The 19,837-nt window shown below is 42.5% G+C and overlaps 1 protein-coding gene across 3 annotated transcripts in view; it reads left to right on the top strand.

Annotated features, from left to right (window-relative positions):
- KCNE2 (potassium voltage-gated channel subfamily E regulatory subunit 2) overlaps positions 1-15,969 on the top strand; it is a 52,908-nt gene extending 36,939 nt beyond the window's left edge. The window contains exons 1-2 of one of the 3 annotated variants that reach the window (XM_061627724.1): positions 5,704-5,731; positions 15,566-15,969. In XM_061627724.1, coding sequence (XP_061483708.1) covers positions 15,578-15,949 — 372 coding nt within the window. In that variant the 5' untranslated portion in view covers positions 5,704-5,731; positions 15,566-15,577 and the 3' untranslated portion in view covers positions 15,950-15,969. Of the gene's footprint in view, positions 1-5,703; positions 5,732-13,002; positions 13,112-15,565 lie in introns of those variants that run through there. The other 2 variants (XM_061627723.1, XM_061627725.1) reach the window with 2 other exon arrangements.
- The last annotated feature ends 3,868 nt before the right edge of the window (positions 15,970-19,837 follow it).

Here is a 19,837-nt window from a genome sequence, read left to right as displayed (position 1 = left end):
TACATGATCATGAACCGATCCAAATAATCCTTAAATATGTCATTCATGAAACTCTGGAAGACCCCGGAGCTATTGGATAGTCCGAACAGCATGACGAAGTACTCAAACTGTCCATATTGTGTCTTGAATGCTGTTTTCCACTCATCCCCCTCCTAGATTCATACCAGATTGTAAGCTCCCCTCAAATCCAGCTTGGTATAAATCTTGGCCAGCCACAGTCGCTCTAGCATCTCCGTGATGAGTGGCAGGGGGAAGCTGTTGGGAATGGTGATCTTATTCAACTCTCGGTAGTCACTACACGGGCGTAACTCTCCAAACAGCAAAGGGGCCCCGGCCGGAGACTGGAAGGGTTGAATGAAGCCCCTCTTCAGGTTAGTTTCCAGGAATTCCCTTAGCGCTGCCAACTCCGGTTCTGACAAGGAGTAAATCTGCCCTGCAGGGATGCGCGCCCCTGGCATCAGATTTGTTCAAGCTGGCCCACCAGGGTAAAAAGGTTTCCCATTCCTCCCTGTGATAAGGCCTTTTGCTTGTATCTTATTTGTTGGGTCTGCAGTGAAACAGCATAGAAATGTGGTGCTCTGGCTCTTCTTCAGCTTTGGTAACTGCTAGATATAAGTGTAATTTCTGTTCCCATTTCCTCTAGTTTTCTCCTTCCACTAAAGCTTAGGCTGGAAGTGCTCCACCTTGCCCTGTTGTGGCCCCAGAATCCTCATTGCAGGTGGTTTTGTGAGGAAAGCAGATGGCTTAAATGAACTAGTTTAACTAGACACCAACTAAAGGATCTCTGGGCATAGCTGGAATGAGGACTGAGCTTACCTGCCCAGCTTGCAGTCCACCCTTTGGCTGTGTTTGCCAGTAGGGTGGCCATGTGTCCTACTCTACTGAGGACATCCTCTGTTTGAAGGCACCGTGCATTTGAAGGGCTGTCCAGACCAATTTTAAAAATAGCCGTTAAGAGGGAGAGCAGGGGTCTTGAAGTTGTCCACCAGCAGATTGCATCTGTGCAGCAGATAAGAGGTCATCTGGTCAGTCTTTCTCACTATAGTGAGATACCTTGCATTTCTATTTAAATTACAGTAATTTCACACATGCAGATCTGTGTCCTCTTGTTTGGACATGGATTTCCTCTTTTTTGGCATAAGCCACCACCCTACCTTCCAGGCAGCACACGAGCGATTATGGTAACAACAGGCTTCTTTATTGCTTCCAAACATAAGAAAGACTAACTCCTGAAGAACAACGTGGTACACTGAGGGGAGGAACACACTTCCTTGGGCAGTACTAAGAAAGAGGGCCCACCCAGGTTTCTGGGAGGAAAGAAATTCATTCTTAGCAGCTTCACTTAAAGCTGTAGTAATAGGGTGGTGACATGCAAAGAGGACAAGGCTCTCTCACCTTTCACACCTGCTGAAATCCCCTTTTTTACACCACTATTAAAGGTGCAAGAGCCATGGCCTCTTTTGCACCTGGCCACCCTATATATGGACATCACAACAGGCTGTTAGCTCTTTTTCATTTTTAAACAATAGTCGAGCTTTACTGCAGATGACAGTGCCATGGTGTTTAAACAGCATTACAGCTGTTTTGTTACACACTGTTTTCAGTTGTTGCTTTCATCTGAAGGACACTGGAGAAGTTAGGCCCAAATGACAAGCTGAGATAAGTCTTTTGTTATTCTATTGTACTCATTTAACTTTTGCCCTGAATTTTCCAGGTGGTTGGTAACAATAAAAAGTCTACTAGTTAAGCATTGGAGTGTCTCGGAAAGTTCGGCTTTTCCCACAACATAATAGAGGCTTTGGTAGAAGCACCCCCTTATGAAATTCAGTAAGTGAGGCAAGAAGACACAGGCGCGAGGGGGCTGAACAGTTGAGGTCTGTAAGCGCAGGGCTCTGCAAAGACCTCTGTTGCTCTTTGTGCTGTGAGATGTTCAAAGAGCTCTTTGCCATAGTAGAAAGTGATTTTGGTAGAAAGTGGCTGTGGTTCATGAGAGGTAGAGGGCCTTGAGATTGGGTGCCATGCCAGGGAACAGACAGCAAGCGCAGGTGGGCTGGTTTGGGCTCCCAGATCACCCATTGCCTTTCCCTATCTTCCCATTTAAGCACTACTTTCTATTCCATGGTTCATTATTTATCTTGCTGAGATCTTTTTTAACCCGGCTTCCTGTGATGGCTTAACTGGAGATGCGAGAAATTAACCAAAGGCTTCATCTGAACAAACATGCTACTCTGTCTGCCACTGGCCTCTGGCTCACCATAATGCATCAACTGAAATGCTAAAGGGACTCACATTTTTAACGTTACAGATCCCACTCTTTCCAATCACAACTTCTATTTGAACATACACCTCCTCTCCCACCCCCACTAAAATGTCACCATGGGCTCCTACTGGGAGGAAGGGCGGCATATAAATTTAATAATGATGATGATGATGATGGTGGTGGTGGTTGTGGTGGATACTTTTTAACACTGATTTTCTCTGTTCTCTTGCTTTGTGGTTTTGGGCAATTTCTAGTTTCTCATCCTTCAGTTCCACATCTGTAAAACTGGCATCACACCCTAGGATTTCTTGTGATGATTAATAGAATAAAATAACTGATAAATTGATTAAGAATTAGAATTCATGGTAACTGTTATTTACTTCTAATCCTATATAATAAAGTTTGCCATTTTATGTGCATCCACTTCTAGACGCTGGTTAAGAAGCAATTCTACTGGTGTAACAATCCAGGGTAGCCTTATGGGGACACAGTGTGGCCATTTTGAAAATGGCAACAGGGTTTTGAAATTTACATGACTGATTCTTCTTGCATGGCCATGCACCCTACTTTACAGAGGGCAGCCTCTGAATTAATTCTCTGCTACCAGGTCCAAATCCAGCTTAATAATAGAGAAGGGCCGTAGCTCAGTGGCAAAGTATCTGCTTTGCGTGTACAAGGGCTTCAGATAGAGAAAGACTCCTTGTCTAAAATCCTGAAGAGCCACTGCCCTTCTTTGAAGAGGCAGTACTGAGCTAGATGGACCAAAGACATGAACAAAGCAGCTTTCTAGCTTCCTAACCATAGGAAAAAGGTTCCCCAGCAACACCCAGCACCTAGAGGGCAGACTGAGGAAGCACACAGGTTACCTAATAATGTGTTCCACACTTTATAATCTGTGAAGGGGTCTATTGGCTGGGGCGAATGGAAGTACGACAAGATGTGTTGTATTTCTATTTAAATTATACTAAATTTCTAAATTTGCATAAATTAGCACATGCACATGAAATCCTGTGTCCTCTTTTTGAGTGATGCATTTCCTCTTTTTTGGCAATGCATAAGAGTCTTCTGTTGTAAAGTAGCAATGGAATACTTAACAAGAAAGCTGATGTAATGAAGTAGCAACATGAGAGTTTAGCTCACTAGGTATTCCTCCGCTGCATATAGAAAATGAGGTGTTTGGGAGAAAGGTTCTAGCTTTTCCTTCATCTTCACATGCATATCCCATTAATTTCCTAAAACTTTTCATGCAATAATGAACTGTGGCTTATTTTGCTAATGTACTGTCACTAAAATAGTTAGCTAGATGCTTGAAGCTGACTTCAAAGACACATTTAACAATGTGTTTGTTTAAAATGTGTATAAATGTAAATGTACTACCTTCAAGTCGATTCCGACTTATGGCGACCCTGTGAATAGGGTTTTCATGAGGCTGAGAGGCAGTGACTGGCCCAAGGTCACACAGTGAACTTCATGGCTGTGTGGGGATTCGAACCCTGGTCATAGTCCAACACCTTAACCACTACACCACACACTGTCTGTCCTAAAATGTGTGTACCTTGTAGCTATTACATTATTACTATATTTTATTATTTCAAACATTCCTGTGCTGCCCTTCATCAATAATACCAGGGCACTTCAAAACAATATAGTCCACAACAATAAATGAACACAGTAGAAAATTAAAATATTCATTTATTTATCACAGATAACCATATTGCTCAGGGACTCCTGTTTTACAGCCAAGAGAGGGAAACAATGCAAGCGGTGATAGATTAACCTTGCCTGGGCCTCCTAGAACTGTTCATACTTTACACATGTGGGATATTTTTGAATATTTTCTGGCATTAGGGCCCTCGTTTTCATTCCTCTCCTCTCTCATACATTTTGCTCCTTCAGGCTTTTCCTCATTCTTTTTGCCTTCTGACTCTACATACTTTGTATTGTTGTGAACAGCTTTTACACTGGCATACATTCAGTTTCAGATAATTTGGAAGGAAATGAGATACAGATAAACATCTCTTATGAGTATACCCCCCCTTGTACATTTGTGGGGAACAACTAGTTCCTGAGTTATGGTGTTTGTTCAGTTGTAAAGATTTTTACTCTTATTATGAACTGCTGCAATAGTTCTTAGAAGTCCCAGTGATAGGCGGGACTGCCTTCAAGTCGATCCCTACTTACGGCTACCCTATGAAGAGGGTTTTCATGGTAAGCGGTATTCAGAGGGGGATTACCATTGTCTCCCTCTGAGGCTAGTCCTCCCCAGCTGGCTAGGGCCTGCTCAGCTTGCCACAGCTGCAGAAGCCAGCCCCTTCCTTGTCCGCAACTGCCAGCTGGGGGGCAACTGGGCTCCTTGGGACTATGCAGCTTGCCCACGGCTGCACAGGTGTCAGAGCACGTAACCCCTGTGGGGATGACCTTTAGCTGGCCCTTTACACCCAGGAGACACGAGTGAGGATTTGAACTCACAGACTGTGGACTCCCAGCCAGGCTCTCCTCCCCACTGTGTAGAGCCTATGAGGTGGGGGTGGCCTGCAGACTTACTAGCTTTGTGAAGGAGCTGTAACTCAGCAGTACAGTGCATGTTGTGCATGCAGAAGGTCCCAGGTTCAATTCCTGGCATCTCCAAGTAATGCTGGAAAATCCTATTGACTACTGGGGAAGACTGTTGCCAGTCAGTGTAGACAATACCAATCTAGATGGACCAGTGGCCTGACTTGGTAAATCCTGTGATTTAAGAAATCAGACGGTCCAGGAAGGCATAATTCTTTCGCCCTCTTTAATGAGTCTCTAGACTGTATTCAATATAGCGCTAAGAAAGTAGTTCCATTAGTGTAAGGATTTTTGCTAGCACAACAGAACTCCCCCCTCCTGCACCTCAATAAATCTGTTCTAGGAGTTCTCACTACCCTATGGAGTAGAGTTTGGGAGGGTGCAGACTGCACGTGGGTGAAGGAGAGGAGGGAAAGTTCGGTTCCACTAGTAGTAATCCTTGCACTGACAGGACAGGTTAGTTGAATACCACCCTATATATAAACATTTTATACATCATTCAAAGAAAGAAAATTCTACCACAAACAAATACAAAAAAAATACCTTAAGGTCCCACAGCTTTTTCTTTTCATTCCTTCTACAGTGGTATAGGCAATGTTCATCATCAAATTTCCCTCAGAATTAGTGTTGCCAGATCAGAAGTATTCCAAACCCTGAGATTTCAGGGGTGGGCCCTAGAGGTGTAATGGGATGTGCCCTAGTGATGTCATAGGGGCAGGCCCTAGTCATGTTATATGGGCACACCCTAATGATGTCATTAAGCATGATACATTAAGCATCAACCACTGTTGCTTGGAGCATAGCACTCAAACAAAAAAAATCTGATTGGAAATTAAGATAGAAATCTTAGATAATAAGGGTGTTTCCAGGTCCAGCTAAAGTGATGGGATCATTCCTTCTCACCTGCTTAGAGCCTGGGTAAGGAACATTTAATCTTCTCTACTTGCTTCTGGCAAAAAGGGTTGAAGTGCCCTCAGGCCAGGCCAGTCACCAGAAGACCGTTGTAGGAAGAAAGCCTAGTGTTGTGAAGATGTTAGATGGGAGCACTCAGGAGTAAAGATGGGTGTCCCTGAAGGTTGCAATTCTAAACACATTTAGTAAGGGACTAAGCCCTATAGAACTTGACAGGAATTACTTCTGAGTAGATATTGTTAGCATTTTGCTGTTGGTAAGGCTTGACTAGGGATCCTCTGCAACGATATCCATATCAAAGCAAGGTTGGCAACCACCTGTCTGGAATGCCCGGCCTGCCTTTCAATGTGGCTGCTCCAAATGTCTTTACAGACTTGACTTCACTGCAGAGAGAGGTTCGAGAAATGAGTAAAAGTTAAGAAGACTCTCTACTTTTTCTTGCCTACTCTGTGGGCTGCTATAAACTCACTTTGACAGCCAACCCAGTTCCACTGAGTAATAATTGACAAAGGGAAAACACACATGGTTTGGTCTGCCTTCACAGACAGTAGATTGGGAACAACAGCAATTGAAGCCACACTTCCCAGAATGTGAATTCTTTTTTACCACTATTGGGAAAGAAACAAACCATCATCCAAATAACAAGGTGCATCATCAGTGGGTTTAAGGGGGTTGAACTGACCACATGGAACCACTGTTGTTACTTATATGGATGTAAATGGAATGCAAACAGAAAAAGAAAAGACACTGATGATTGCCTAAATGTAATATCATACCACAACAAAATTCCTATGAGTAAGACAGAAAGCATCCCACAACCATTCAGGGTTCCTAACCAAAACTAAAAAATTTCTGGCAGCCAGTCAGCCAAGGTCTCAGAAATCCCCATGCAGCACAACCTGACCCGTTAGTGCAGTTAGTTCAGAATGCTGCAGATTGCTGACATGAGTGAGACCCTATCATCACATAATACCTCTGCTCTGAAATCTGTACTGGTTGCTGATTTGCTACCAGGCCAAGTTCAAGGTGTGCTTTCCATGTTACAGATTCCACATAGTATTTGTTCTGCTCCTGTTAGAAATTGATCCTTAGTGTGGCAGTACCTAAGTCCGGAGTTTAAGGTAACTCACCAGAGACCTGGAGAGGACCCCCAAAAACCAGAGTCTCCAGGTGAAAACTGGAGATCTGGCAACCTTACTTAGAATGCCCAAGTATTTCTTTTTTTTTTCTGGAACAAATCTCTCTCCCCTCCCCTCAGGCTTACATTAGTTATTAAAACAAGATTTGTGTATAAAAAATAGGTGCAACTCCCACCCAAACACATTGACAACAAAGTAGATTTTTCAGTCATTTAGGTTTGCACAGTTAAAAGTGCATTAAAGCACTCTGTTGCCCTAGTACAAAAAATCTACTTTTAAAGAAAGCAAAACAGACTTTTTGCAGTTAGGAAAGCAAAGTGTGGGATAAATGAATGGCTACCGGGAAAACATATAAACACTCCAAAAGCAAATCAGTATGAATGCTCATTGTGGTATAACTTTCCCACAAATAGGGTTGGTAGCAGGGCCGGTTCCAAAGGGCAGCCAGGTTGGGCCAAAACACCAAAATGTCAGCCACCCCCCCCCCAACTTCTGCTGGAAGCCAGCTGCTCTAATTCCCGCCCTTTCAGGTTTTTAACCAATAAGTGAAGTCAGGGTTGTGATTGGCAAGAGATTTGCTGACCTCCAGGCAAGAGCTACAGCCCATTGAAAACAGTTTCCTTTTCCTGTTTGCACATCAGAAATTGAGTGAATGTATAATATGTTATACTTTTCTAATTATAAGGAGTCAAACAAGTTTAAATTTTACTGGGCTGTTGAAGAAGTTAGTTTGTCTAATTCATAGCCTGTTTTGAAAACCTTCGCAATATGAAATTTTAATCCATTATCCACTTTTCTGGGAATAAAACTGCAATGCTTATCCCACATACCTGCTAATCCCACATACCTGCTAATCTCACATACCTGGGAAGAAACCCCATTGAATTCAGAAGGATTTACTTTTGAGTAGACATGGTTAGGATTGTGCTGTAAATCAATAGGACTTTTGAGCGAACATAGCAAAGAACTGTGTTGTAAATTTTTCTCTTCCCCTCCAATCCTTTTTTCTTTTTAAAGAACTAGGCTGGGCTTACTTAGAATTAGAATTAGAATTAGAATTTATTACCCACCCTTCACCCAGGCTTTAAAGAATGTGATTTTTGATAGGCCCGGGGGTTTGGGTAGGAATGGGTCCATTCAAAATTGCAGCTTCATAAAGCTGTTTTTCAATTTAAAAAAATGAAACAAAGAATACAAAAACCTTGCCCACCTTTGTTTTGTGCATTTCTGTGAAATGTATAATCTGCCTAAGAAACCTTTTGCCAGCGTCAGGAACTAATAAAAAAGATGAATCACATGCACATAGCATTTTCCAGCCAGGAACCCTGAAGTTTATTTGAAATGCAACTTTATAACATATTTCATAGCCCTATGAAGTTGCATAACCACCAGGGTTTTACTCCAGGACTCTTTCCGACCTTGTATTTTTACCAGAGGTAACTATGTAAAAGCTGTTATCTTCTCCCCAGGAGATAGCAATTTTAAGCTAAGCCATGGTATGACTTAGCATTATTTTCAGTGGTAGCCAGTGCCCATTAGAACTGGGCGAGCAGAAGGCAGGGAGACCAAAAGTAGGTGGAGCCAGAGCTACTGACAGGAGAGCCAGCTAATTCTAATTCAGTCTCCATCCTCCGCCCTGCCAAGTTCTACAAGGACAACATTAACACACTGACACTAAAGAGGAGAAAGCTGATAGGCAGGGCCAATCCCTGAACTGTAAAGAGAGGAGGGCAGGAAGTAGAGGGCTGATTGAGGTTGGTGGGATTTGGGATCAGACTCAGGGGCCAGGTTCACATGGAAGCTAAAATCCATATTGAATATGAAGCTTTTTCCTTCGCGATAGAGTTCCACAGTTCACACACGTCCCTCCTCCCTATCTTCCAATTTGCTGCATTGCTGTTTTGCATTCACGTTTATTAGTATCACTGTTTCCTTGTGGCTCTGCCCCCAAATGTACATGTTAACTCCCTCCAGAACATCCCCATCACTAATCAAGAAGGGGAGGGATTATCTGTCAATTTCACACTAAGCTGGGAGACAGTGGGGGGTGCAACTGACACCAAATTACTTTTTTTCTGTTGTCAGTTTCATTTACACTAGACAAGGCCCTGTTTTGTGAAGAAGGAATGAAATGTTTATAGTGTGCAGTGTGTATATTTTTGTGTTTATGTGTGTGTGCGCGCACACTACCTCTTTGTGAACGAGACCTTAGTTGCAACAGGGCTTCTGCAGGAGCTTTCCTTGGGCTGTGTCCTACCTGGAAAGTGTTAGATGGGGGGGTCAAGTCGACCCCCCTCTCCTTCCCCTCCAGAAAACCAAGCAGGGCTGTTCTGGCGCATCCCACTGCAAATCCTGCTCGCTGAGCTGCATCTCTTCCCTCCTCCTTGGTGCCTTCGCTGGCCGACAGGACTGCTCACCTTAGCCGCTGCCGCCGCCACACACACGCCCGCACCCCAAGCACCGGCCCTAAATACCCTGGCACAGAGCAAAGCAACTCCTCCTCCCCCCAGCAGAGGCGCAGGGGAGAGTGGCAGCGCAGTGCCCCTTCTGTTCTCTCGCTGGCCCCGCCCAGCTCGTAAAGTGAAATAGTGAGTAAACAGAGAGCATAGTTGGTTTAAAGGACCAAGGAAGGAAACTTGCTGGGGGGAAGTGGGGGAAAGGAAGGCTAGAGCGACCAGAAGTTTGTTTGTCAGCAGCAGGAAACAAAATGATGTCCATAGACAGTGTATTTAATCCGGATTTAAAGGCAATAGCAGTTGAATGCACTCACATTGGCAAAAACGTAATGCAAACTGTACAAATTAAAAGGATCTGCAAAAAGCACCAGATCCGCATTAACCCTGCATGTGATTGAGCCCAGGGTGTGCGTTGGGACTGATTTCAGTTGCTGCTTCCTCAGAATGAATTGGTCCAAAATCAAACAAGCAGAAATATGTATGGTTGGGGATACACATGGATAGTCTACACTATTTACATCAGGGGTGGGGAACATTTTTGGCTTCAGGGCCAGATCTTTACCTGGCCTTACCCCGCGGGCCAACTTTGACAGGTAGATGGGCAACTCGCTTGTCAGTCACACAAAGTCATTATGATGTCACATGATAGACAGGTGGGTTGTCCCACCCACCTGTCAAAATTCCTTGCACTTAGGAACCACAGTGTAAGGGGCATTGCGAGCCCTACGCTTTGCAAGCCTCCCCGTGCTGCTCCTTTCTGCTTCCGATGTCAGAGGTGCAAAGGAGAAGTGGGGGATGCTCGTGAAGGGCTTGGTTTACATGGGAAAAAACATTTTAAAAAATTATAGTATGCGTTAGAGATGTTCCCTTTTGCTGGTGACATTGGAATATAACTGTAAGCAGAGTAGGTCTGACCCCTACCATGAGGCAGCTGGTTTGGAGTGTCATGAAAGGACAGCAGATTGTCAGTTATTTCATTTATGATTACTCTATTTTTACTGTGAGGGAGAGGTGCTTGTGGGGCATGGCTGGCCTCTTGACTTTGTGGGGGGTGCCATTTGCTAAGGTACCGCAGGCAGCAAAATGTCTTAAGCCAGCACTGGCCTCCTCCTGCAGCCTAATCCTATGAACTGGCTTTGGCTGTGAATGATGGCACAAGCAGTGACTTTAGCCATTATGACTGACTAAAGCGACTCATTTGCTCTGTTCCACTTACTAGGAAACACACACATATTGCCTACAAAATGGATGGAATGCAGACAACTTCTAAAAGGCCCATAAGATCACACAAGGGATATGGAAGGAACACCATCTGCACCATAGCTGTATCTTCAACAAGAATGTGCTGGAATTCCATCCAATTCAGATTTAGTACCAAATTTTCCTTTAATTCACTTATTCTCTATCATTGCGGATTGGATTTACAGTATATATAGTGAATTTCCATGGTTATTTTTGAAAATTGATTCTTTTTTTTTAAAAAGACGCTTCTAAAATATAAATATTAAGAATGATAATTTTATCAACATTTCCTTTCAATATATCAACATTTCCTTTCAAAATATCAATATTTCTTTCCAAAATATCGATATTAATATCAATATTTTTTGTGAGGGGGAAAAATAGATTGGTAAAAGCAGCGCCTAGTGGACAAAACCCAAACTTGAATCAATACCAGTCTGTTAGGTGAACAGAATGCTTTTGAATCCACACCAGCCAAAAGATCCCATCCCTAATCAGCATAATTGTCCTGTGGCAATTATGGCAAGTGAACAGTCTGCTGACACCAAGGTGTGAGCAATGATGTCTGTTCCTACACTGGGGTGAGACTCGGTAGATTTGACATCCCTTGACCTGTCAGAGACTTTGCATCTTTAACAACTGCAACAGAGGCAGAAATGCAGTTTTTTCTCAGCATGATGGAGACACAGCAAGACAGAAAGCTAGACTAGTTGAATGTCTGCCTAGCATGAAGCTATCCAAGGTACAGAGTTCACTTAAAGGATTGTCTTGCTCCACACATGCCTACTCTACCGCTATTAACGTAAGGCAGGCACTTTATATACTGTTTTAGATGCCTGCTAAAAACTTTTTGAAAAATATTTCACAAAGCCTATCCAGACATATAATTTAGTTATGTATACTTGTTGGTGTGGAGAAAGCAGATGACAAGAAATTGTCCTCCTTTCCTATAATAGTAGAATTCAGGATCATCCAATGAAGCTGAATGTTGGAAGATTCAGGACAGACAAAAGAAAGTGCATCTTCACACAGCGCACAGTTAACCTATAGAATTTGCTCCCACAAGACGTAGTGGTGACCACCACCTTGGATGGCTTTAATAGAGGATTAGACAAATTCATGAAGGATAATCGACTTGAAGGCACATAACAACAACAAGAATAAATAATATAGATTAATACAACTAAGAGTGAAAATTTTTGGAATTGTCATTAACCTTTCTGCAATTTGACCTTTTGTATATTCTTCCCTCCCCCCCTACATTTTTCTTTTTTGTAAAAAGCAAAATGATGGAAGTGGAACAGGGTATATAAAAGTGATGAGAAATAGATATGTATTGGTAGAGGAAAGGGGTTGGAAGCCGTGGGGAGAATACAGATATGAGCCTGCTCAACAGTTAGTTTTATGGAAGGGCCACCTTGGAGAGGGGATGAAGGCTTCCTCCATAATCCCAAATAGAGTTGTCAGCTAAACCTCTTGCTAAATTAGCAACTGGTGAGAAGTTGTTACTCTTCAGAGACGAATGTGGCCCTGGAGCTTCCAGTTGCTGAAGTCTGTATATAGTCATGCAGAACGATAAGCTCCACCTTCAAACCGTTGAGAATTTTACAAACACTTGTCTTCAAGTTTTCAAAATATCTCTGCATCCATCATGAATTTAAGGGCCTCAACTACATATTATTTTAAATGCATTGTTTGAACTGACATTAGAGTTTTTAAAAATTAAACTCAAGTGTAAAGGCCTCTAATCTGTATCACAGGCAGAGTGAATGGGAAGTGAGGCTATCGTGGGTGTTAACTACCACCAGATTTCTCTATCTCCCTGTCAGACAGAGGTTATTCTGAACTTTGTGTATTCGAGAGGAGATGGAAAGGTGACTTTTCCACTAAGAGAATGGAGAACAAGAGATACTAGGCTCATGTTACAACACCTTCCATATTTTGTGATGTTATATAAGTTGGGGAGAAACCCCCCAAACAGGAGAAACAACTAAGTTTAGGAAAGGGAAAGAAAGAAGAGATATATGACATGAGGTTGGATGTTTTGGATGCAACTGTCCAGTGATTTCCCATTTCCCCCTTTTTTATTTTTATTTTGGTACTTCCACTTTTATTTCACTCTCAGTGAAGCTGTACTAGCAGGCAACAATTTAAATGTTAAATACCATCATTATGGGCTTGATTAAGAATAATGTTCACTACAGAATAACTCCCATGTTTAAACACACACACACAGAGAGAACCCCCCCCCATGACTATTCCTTTTAAGTTTTATATTACAATGATTCACAGGTCAGAATGGTATTTCATGTACCCTGCCAAACATCAAGGTTACCTGTTGGGCGTCAGCCAATATTTAACTTCCTAGTGAGATTAGATGTAAGAATATGTTTACCTGAAAGACAGATCACAACCAGGCATTTATTCAGTAGCACAAGGTGGGATTTTCTTCCAGCTGATGGTCTCTCTGTTCTGTTCAAGAGTATCATAAAAGTGTCCATGTATATTCTTTGTTGCTGTGAATTTCTTTATACAGAAGCACAGAGGAGGTAAGTTTCTAGTAACAATGCTTAATTTCCTTAAAAACTTTGATCTAAAATGAAGCAGGAAAAATAATAAATGGAATGGAACTGATGTGAAAATGAGCAATGTTTTGAGATATGAAACCAGAATACATAAGACTAAGCAGCAGAGAACTTAAGAATAAATGTAGAAGTTCTTTGGTATATGAAGGCAAGTTATGTACCAATGATGGCACAACAAGAAAAATAAATTGTGAGGTGAAGTGACATAGACATAGATGGATTAAATCAGAAGCAGCATGCTAATACTTACCAACAATCTTAATTCTTACCAACAGTCATTTGAAACGTTAAAATTACAATTAAATTAGATGACATTTTGAAAAACAAGATACAGGTCATACCAGTGATGTTACGTTGTTTGCTTGCTTTTTAATGTCTCCTAGATAGAACCCTTCCACTGCAAGGATGATTAAGTGAGTATGTAGATAATCAGAATGAATTCTCATATTGCAGCATCCCTCTCACATAGTATGGTTTAAATCCATGTGTGTAATGCAGAAACCAGCTTGTACCTGCTTTTGTCAGGTATAAGCCAGTTTCTTAGAGGTAGCAATAAGAACATAAGAACATAAGAAGAGCCTGCTGGATCAGGCCAGTGGCCCATCTAGTACAGCATCCTGTTCTCACAGTGGCCAACCAGGTGCGAGATTAATTCCATAAATCCAGCAATGATTAATACCATGATCCTGCACCATGCCTAATGCTGATACCGAGTGCACATAAGGTAGTTCAGGCACCAGCAGACATTACTGTGCCACTATTATACAAACAGGTAGGATTACTTTTCATAGAATGGGTGATCATGCCCTCTGTGGCGGTGGTGTGGGCAGATCTCTCCCAGGTGGGATGAATGAGAAACCTGGAAGGGACTTCTGTCAGAACAAGTGCTTAAGGTGTATATATCATCTGATTAATGTGCACAAGATCATGTGACATAACGAAGACCAGTGTTACTATCACCATATTACAGATGGGGGTAGAGGCTAAGAGAATGACTTGATTAAGGCCAACCAGTGGCTGCACTGAAATTTGAATCAGATACACTACATTAGGCTGTCATAACTCCTGTTCCTAATGACCATTCTGTATCAATTAAAGGTGTGTCATATTTTAACCATATTATTTCAGCAGACTCTTGTTAAAAAAATCATTCCATTATTCATGTATATCTTATGCATGCTAATTTGTTCCCATACATTATATGTATAAATTGCTCTTCTTCATCTGAACTGAGTTGTCATATGATGCACTGATAACCATACACATTATGAATCAAATCACCCACCTCCTATTTTATTTAAATCCTGTTATGGCAGATTAAGATTATCTAAGTATTTCTGTTTATGTCTTTGACAATATTTTTTACCCTTAACCATTTTTATTACAAGTGGTTTCTAGGCCAGTGGTTCCCAAACTTTTCCCCCCACGGACCACATAAAAATTGCTGAGGGTCATGGCAGACCACTTAATGAATTTTCTGCCTTACAATTGTAATGCACTCTGCTAGATTTTGTATGGTATTTTATTGCTTCTTTTATTTCTTATAAAATACAATAAAAGAAATAAAAGAAGCAATAACAATACAATTAAAATCAATGTGAATATTTAATGTAGACGTGCCATTGTTGTTGTTATGTGCCTTCAAGTCGGTTACGACTTATGACGACCCTATGAATCAGTGACCTCCAAGAGCATCTGTCATGAACCACCCTGTTCAGATCTTGTAAGTTCAGGTCTGTGGCTTCCTTTATGGAATCAATCTACCTCTTGTTCGGCCTTCCTCGACCACCTGAATTAACCTCGCAGACCACTGGTAGTCCATGCACAAGAGTTTGGCCATCAGCTTGCATTTCAAGTTCAAAGAATAAGAATGAACTATTTCTTAATACATCTGTCTCCCTGTGGCTAATGTATAGCATAGCTTGATATTTCTGTGGTCCAAATTATTCTGAGTTTATAAACAAGAATCCCAATGAGTCTGCATCTCACTGCATTACTTCTGTTCAATATCAGCATAGCTACACCGATTGTCATTTCTATAATTTCCAATACTGAAGACAATTTCATATACCTCCAGGGTATTGCTAGGTGCTGAAAGGGCTGGGATCACAGGCCTATGGCATAAATTTGCATATAATTTGCATATGTTAATTTATATGTATCAATGGCTCTGGAAAATTAAGATGGTGAGTAACTTGAGTCTCACCAGAACTGTATTCAGCCACCCTATAAACAAAGTTTTGTTAAAAAAAGTTTTAAAAGGGAGAAAGGGGCAGGAGATATGGACCTACCACAAAAGACCTGGGGCTTGGGCTGCCGCCTAATAATGCCCTTATATGCCCCTCCCCCCAAAGAGTTGTGAATTCATGGTTCTGCTATAGAGGATCAACTGATATATGTTTTTGTGTTTAATGACAGTTCATTGAGAATATGACCACTTTACAGAACTTCACCCAGGCTCTGGAAGACACTTTCAAGAAGACATTCATTGATTACATGAACAACTGGCGTAGAAATACCACAGCTGACGAAAATGAACTGCAAGCAAGAGTTGATGCTGAAAATCTAAATTATGTCATTATGTATCTCATGGTGATGATTGGCATTTTCTCTTTCATTGTTGTGGCTATCTTAGTGAGCACTGTGAAATCAAAGAGACAAGAGCACTCCAACGACCCTTATCATCAATACATTGTTGATGACTGGAATGCAAAGCTCAAAAGCCAGCTCCACAATGATCTTAAATGCACTATCCATGAAAACGTTGGATCAAAGGACAAAGTTACCCCCCAATCTGCTTGATCTGTGGACAAAATTGCCACTACCAGAATAAAGAAATACTGGAGAACGCTCTCTCTAAGTCATCATATCTTTAAAAATAACGTAAATACCAAACAATGTCTTGGCAAATATGAACCAGTCTTCCCCAACCTTGTGCCCTTCAGATGTTTTAGATTGCAACTCCCTAAGCTCCTGGCCAATACTTCCAGGCAAATATTATGTATTTTGAAGTCTATATAACTAAGCTGAATAGTAGGAAGGACCTTCTTTTTTTAAGTTCAAGGCAGTAGCCCCTTTGAGAATCTTTATAAAACTGAATGACTTACATGAAACCACAAAAATGCTTCCACTGCTTTACCAAACAAGATGGGAGGGGACATCTAGCCACCCGAAGGACCTTTTCAACCACCTTTCCATTTTTTTTGTTTCAACCAACCTACCCAGCCTTTATGAAACATTAGAACCCTTTTAAGATGTCAATAAGCACATAAGGGAGGCAGCAGGGATGAGAGTACTAGCTCCACCTCTCCCTTCTGTTGCCTTCCAACTCATGGAATGCAGCTGTTTGAGGTGGGGAGACTTTTTCATCCACGGAGGCTCCTCCCTACACAGTTTAGAATCCTAATTATGTGGGGTTCTAAAGTGCATGGGAAGCCCCCACAGATACAAAAGGCTGTCCATTTCAGACAGTCACCTTCTACGTTGGAAGGCAACAAAGGTCAAAAGGGGGATGGAGCTAGCACATTCATCTCCACTGTCTTCCCTCTCATGTTTACTTCAATGCCCAAAGAGGGCTAATGTCATGTTCTTTAGGGGTGGGTGTATATAGACAGGCTGATATATCACTTTATTAATCATGACTTTTGATATGTTTGAAAATTAATGCAAGCTCCATGCATAGTACATGTTCACTCAAAATCCCTAGGGCCTATACTGACAATTATATAATTTGACCTGATTGTTAGTCTGTTGATAGTACTGAAAAGTCCTATACAATCCTTATTTCTATGTGGAAGAAACAGTGCACGCCAACTCAGGCAAGTGGAAAAATTAAAGGTTGTATGGAAGAGCTTGGCCTAGATCAGGGTTTCCCACACTGTGGCCCTTGGACCTCCAGTGGCCCATGAGCTTCATTCAGGTGGCTCGTGGCATGTCTGCATTAAATAGTCATATTGATTTCCATTTGTATTTTTATTGCTTCTTTTATTTCTTATATTGTATTTTACTCGGTGGAATTCAAATTGTAACACAATAAAATACAACATAAAGAATAAAACAAGCAATAAAAATACAACTAAAAATCATACAGCATCTAGCCCAGTGCATTATAATTGCTATAACAAGCAGAAAATCATTAAGCAGTCCACCAAGACAGTCAGCAATTTTCAAGTGGAGATTGGGAGCCATTGCCCTAGATCAGTCTTTCCCAACCAGTCTGCATCCAGAAGTTGTTGGACCACAATTCCCATCTTTCCTGACCATTGGCAATGCTGGCTGAGGCTGATGGGAGTTGTGGTCCAACAACATCTGGAGGCACACTGGTTGGGAAAGGCTGCCCTAGATCATGTCAGTTCCCTTTACTGTCTTTAGAAAGATAAACTAGGGGCTGGTGCCATGATGCAGAATTTACAACATGTAATTCCTCACTCTAATGTGCTGAAACAATGCACAAAATTTCAAAGCTCAGGGGAATTGTGAATTATCCTTCTGTTTGCTTGGACTCTTGTTTGGGACTGAATGGTTCCAGGAGCGACAGCATTGGATCAGCAAAGTAGTAACTTTTTTTAAAAATTGGCATCACTTCATAAAGTCAACACTTCTATGTCCCAGTTTGGATTAAAGGGGCCGTGTCAAAGGATGCTGGCATCAATAGGATGTTACAACTAAATTTCTTTTGATAGGACTCCTAGATAGTGTAGATCAGCCTTTCCCAACCAGTGTGCCTCCAGATGTTGTTGGACCACAATTCCCATATTTCCTGGCCATTGGCAATGCTGGCTGAGGCTGATGGGAGTTGTGGTCCAACAGCATCTGGAGGCACACTGGTTGGGAAAGGCTGGTGTAGATCCTTAGGCCTCTTGCATTAATTGTGGATATTGCCTTCAACTGACTCCAAAATGTTCCAAACAAATTTCTCTTTCTTCTTAGAGTCCATAAACCTCTAATTGATTAGGGTCCCAGGTATCTTAAGGACAGGGCCGGTGCCAAAGGACGGCCAGGTTGGGCCCTGGCTGAGGACCCTGCAGCTCACAGAGGCCCCTGAAGGGTCCCTTGTTAGAGTAGGACAGTAGTGCTCCCCTCCCATGAACCCGTGGCAGGCTTCCTGCTGTAGATTGCAGGTAGGTAGCTTCCAGGCTGCCCGCCCATTGGCTTGCTCCACCTACCAGTCTCTCCTGTCTCCTGCTGCTGCTGCGCACTGTGCGTGCAGGGCTGCCATCAACCAAGATTGTGGCAGAGGCTTCTTCAAGGGGCTGATGCCCCTACCGCCATTTTGGTTGATGGCAGGCATGGGCGCACATGCACATAGCATGCATATGTGCCATCAAGCAAGATTGCAGCAGAGGCAGCAGGCCCATAGGGGAACCTCAATCACCATCATGATTGATGGCAGGCTTGTGCCCACAGCACAACTAACCCCAACATGTCTGGCACCAGCCCCGGCAACCAGCATTTATCTCAAGGGAGAGGTAGGTGGAGCATGTTGCAGGTGGCTGTTGCGGGCCTGCACAGCAGTGGGGGAGTGCCTGGGAGCTCCCTCCCGTGACCCGCACTGCACATCGCAGAAGGGAACGCTACCTACCCACCCTAAGGAGGGGCCTTTCAAGGAGAGGTAGGTGGTGTGTGTATGCATGCATGCGTATGCCAGGGCCCGGGGCAGGCTGGTGCCCATAGGCCCCGGCATGCCTGGCACCGGCCCTGTTTAAGGGCTGCCTCCTTTGAATTCAGCCTGCTTAGGATGACCATTTACGCCTTTACAAAAAAGAAGAAATGTATCACCAAAAAAGTAGGCACAGGTTTGCCTAGAATGTGCATTTATTAAATGAGATACATAGATGCAAATACAGAAATATTTACAATAATCTAAATAGAAATACAAGTGGCCATGGTGGGAAAGACTGCAACCAGGTGACCTGTGCATCTCCTCAATCTGCTTTCTAACCTGCTGAGTGCTGATGGAGAACTCCCAATGCCTGCTTGGAGACTCGCACCAGACAGCCCTTCAAATAGAGGACCTCTGAAAAGTAGGACACATAACCACATTAGGCCTATATGAAACATCTTCCTCAGCAAAGGCTCTCCTCCTTGCCAGCCCCACAATCATTTGAATTTAGGTGGGTGACGACTAGAGAAAGATGTTTAGGTTGTCATGTTGACCTGGATATAAAATACCCTTCACAAGGAAGTCTGCCTAGCACCCATTTCTGGCACAAGGTTAAGAGGGTTTTTTTTTTATTTGGCCAAACATAGGAAGCTGCCTTGTCAGACCATTGCCCCATCTAGCTCAGGACTGACTGACTGACTGGCAGCAGGTCACCAGGACTTCAGACAGGGTTCTCGCCCAGCCCTAAATGGAGATGCCAAAGACTGAACCTGGGACCTTCTGCATGCAAAGCAGATGTCCTACTAAATAAGTAAGTATCACCAAAGGAAGTTTTCATATATAATCCAGGATTGTGTTACACAAGATAATTGCCTTGTCATGTCACTTTATTAGCACTATCATGCTTAAGTGGAAAAACATGGTCAAGAGACAGAACACTGATATCAACTGTAAGACAAGGTACTAGAATGTCTTTGTGAATCGATCATGCCAAGCACAGAAAATTTCTGCTACCTGCATTAGTCATTTGATAACCCATTTCTCCGTCAGGGTGTCCCTTTCCTCTAGCTTAAGTTGATCAGCCCAAG

Source organism: Rhineura floridana, chromosome 5 (assembly GCF_030035675.1).
Source record: "Rhineura floridana isolate rRhiFlo1 chromosome 5, rRhiFlo1.hap2, whole genome shotgun sequence".
Lineage (NCBI taxonomy): Eukaryota > Metazoa > Chordata > Lepidosauria > Squamata > Rhineuridae > Rhineura > Rhineura floridana.
This window is presented reverse-complemented; position numbering and strand designations above follow the sequence as displayed.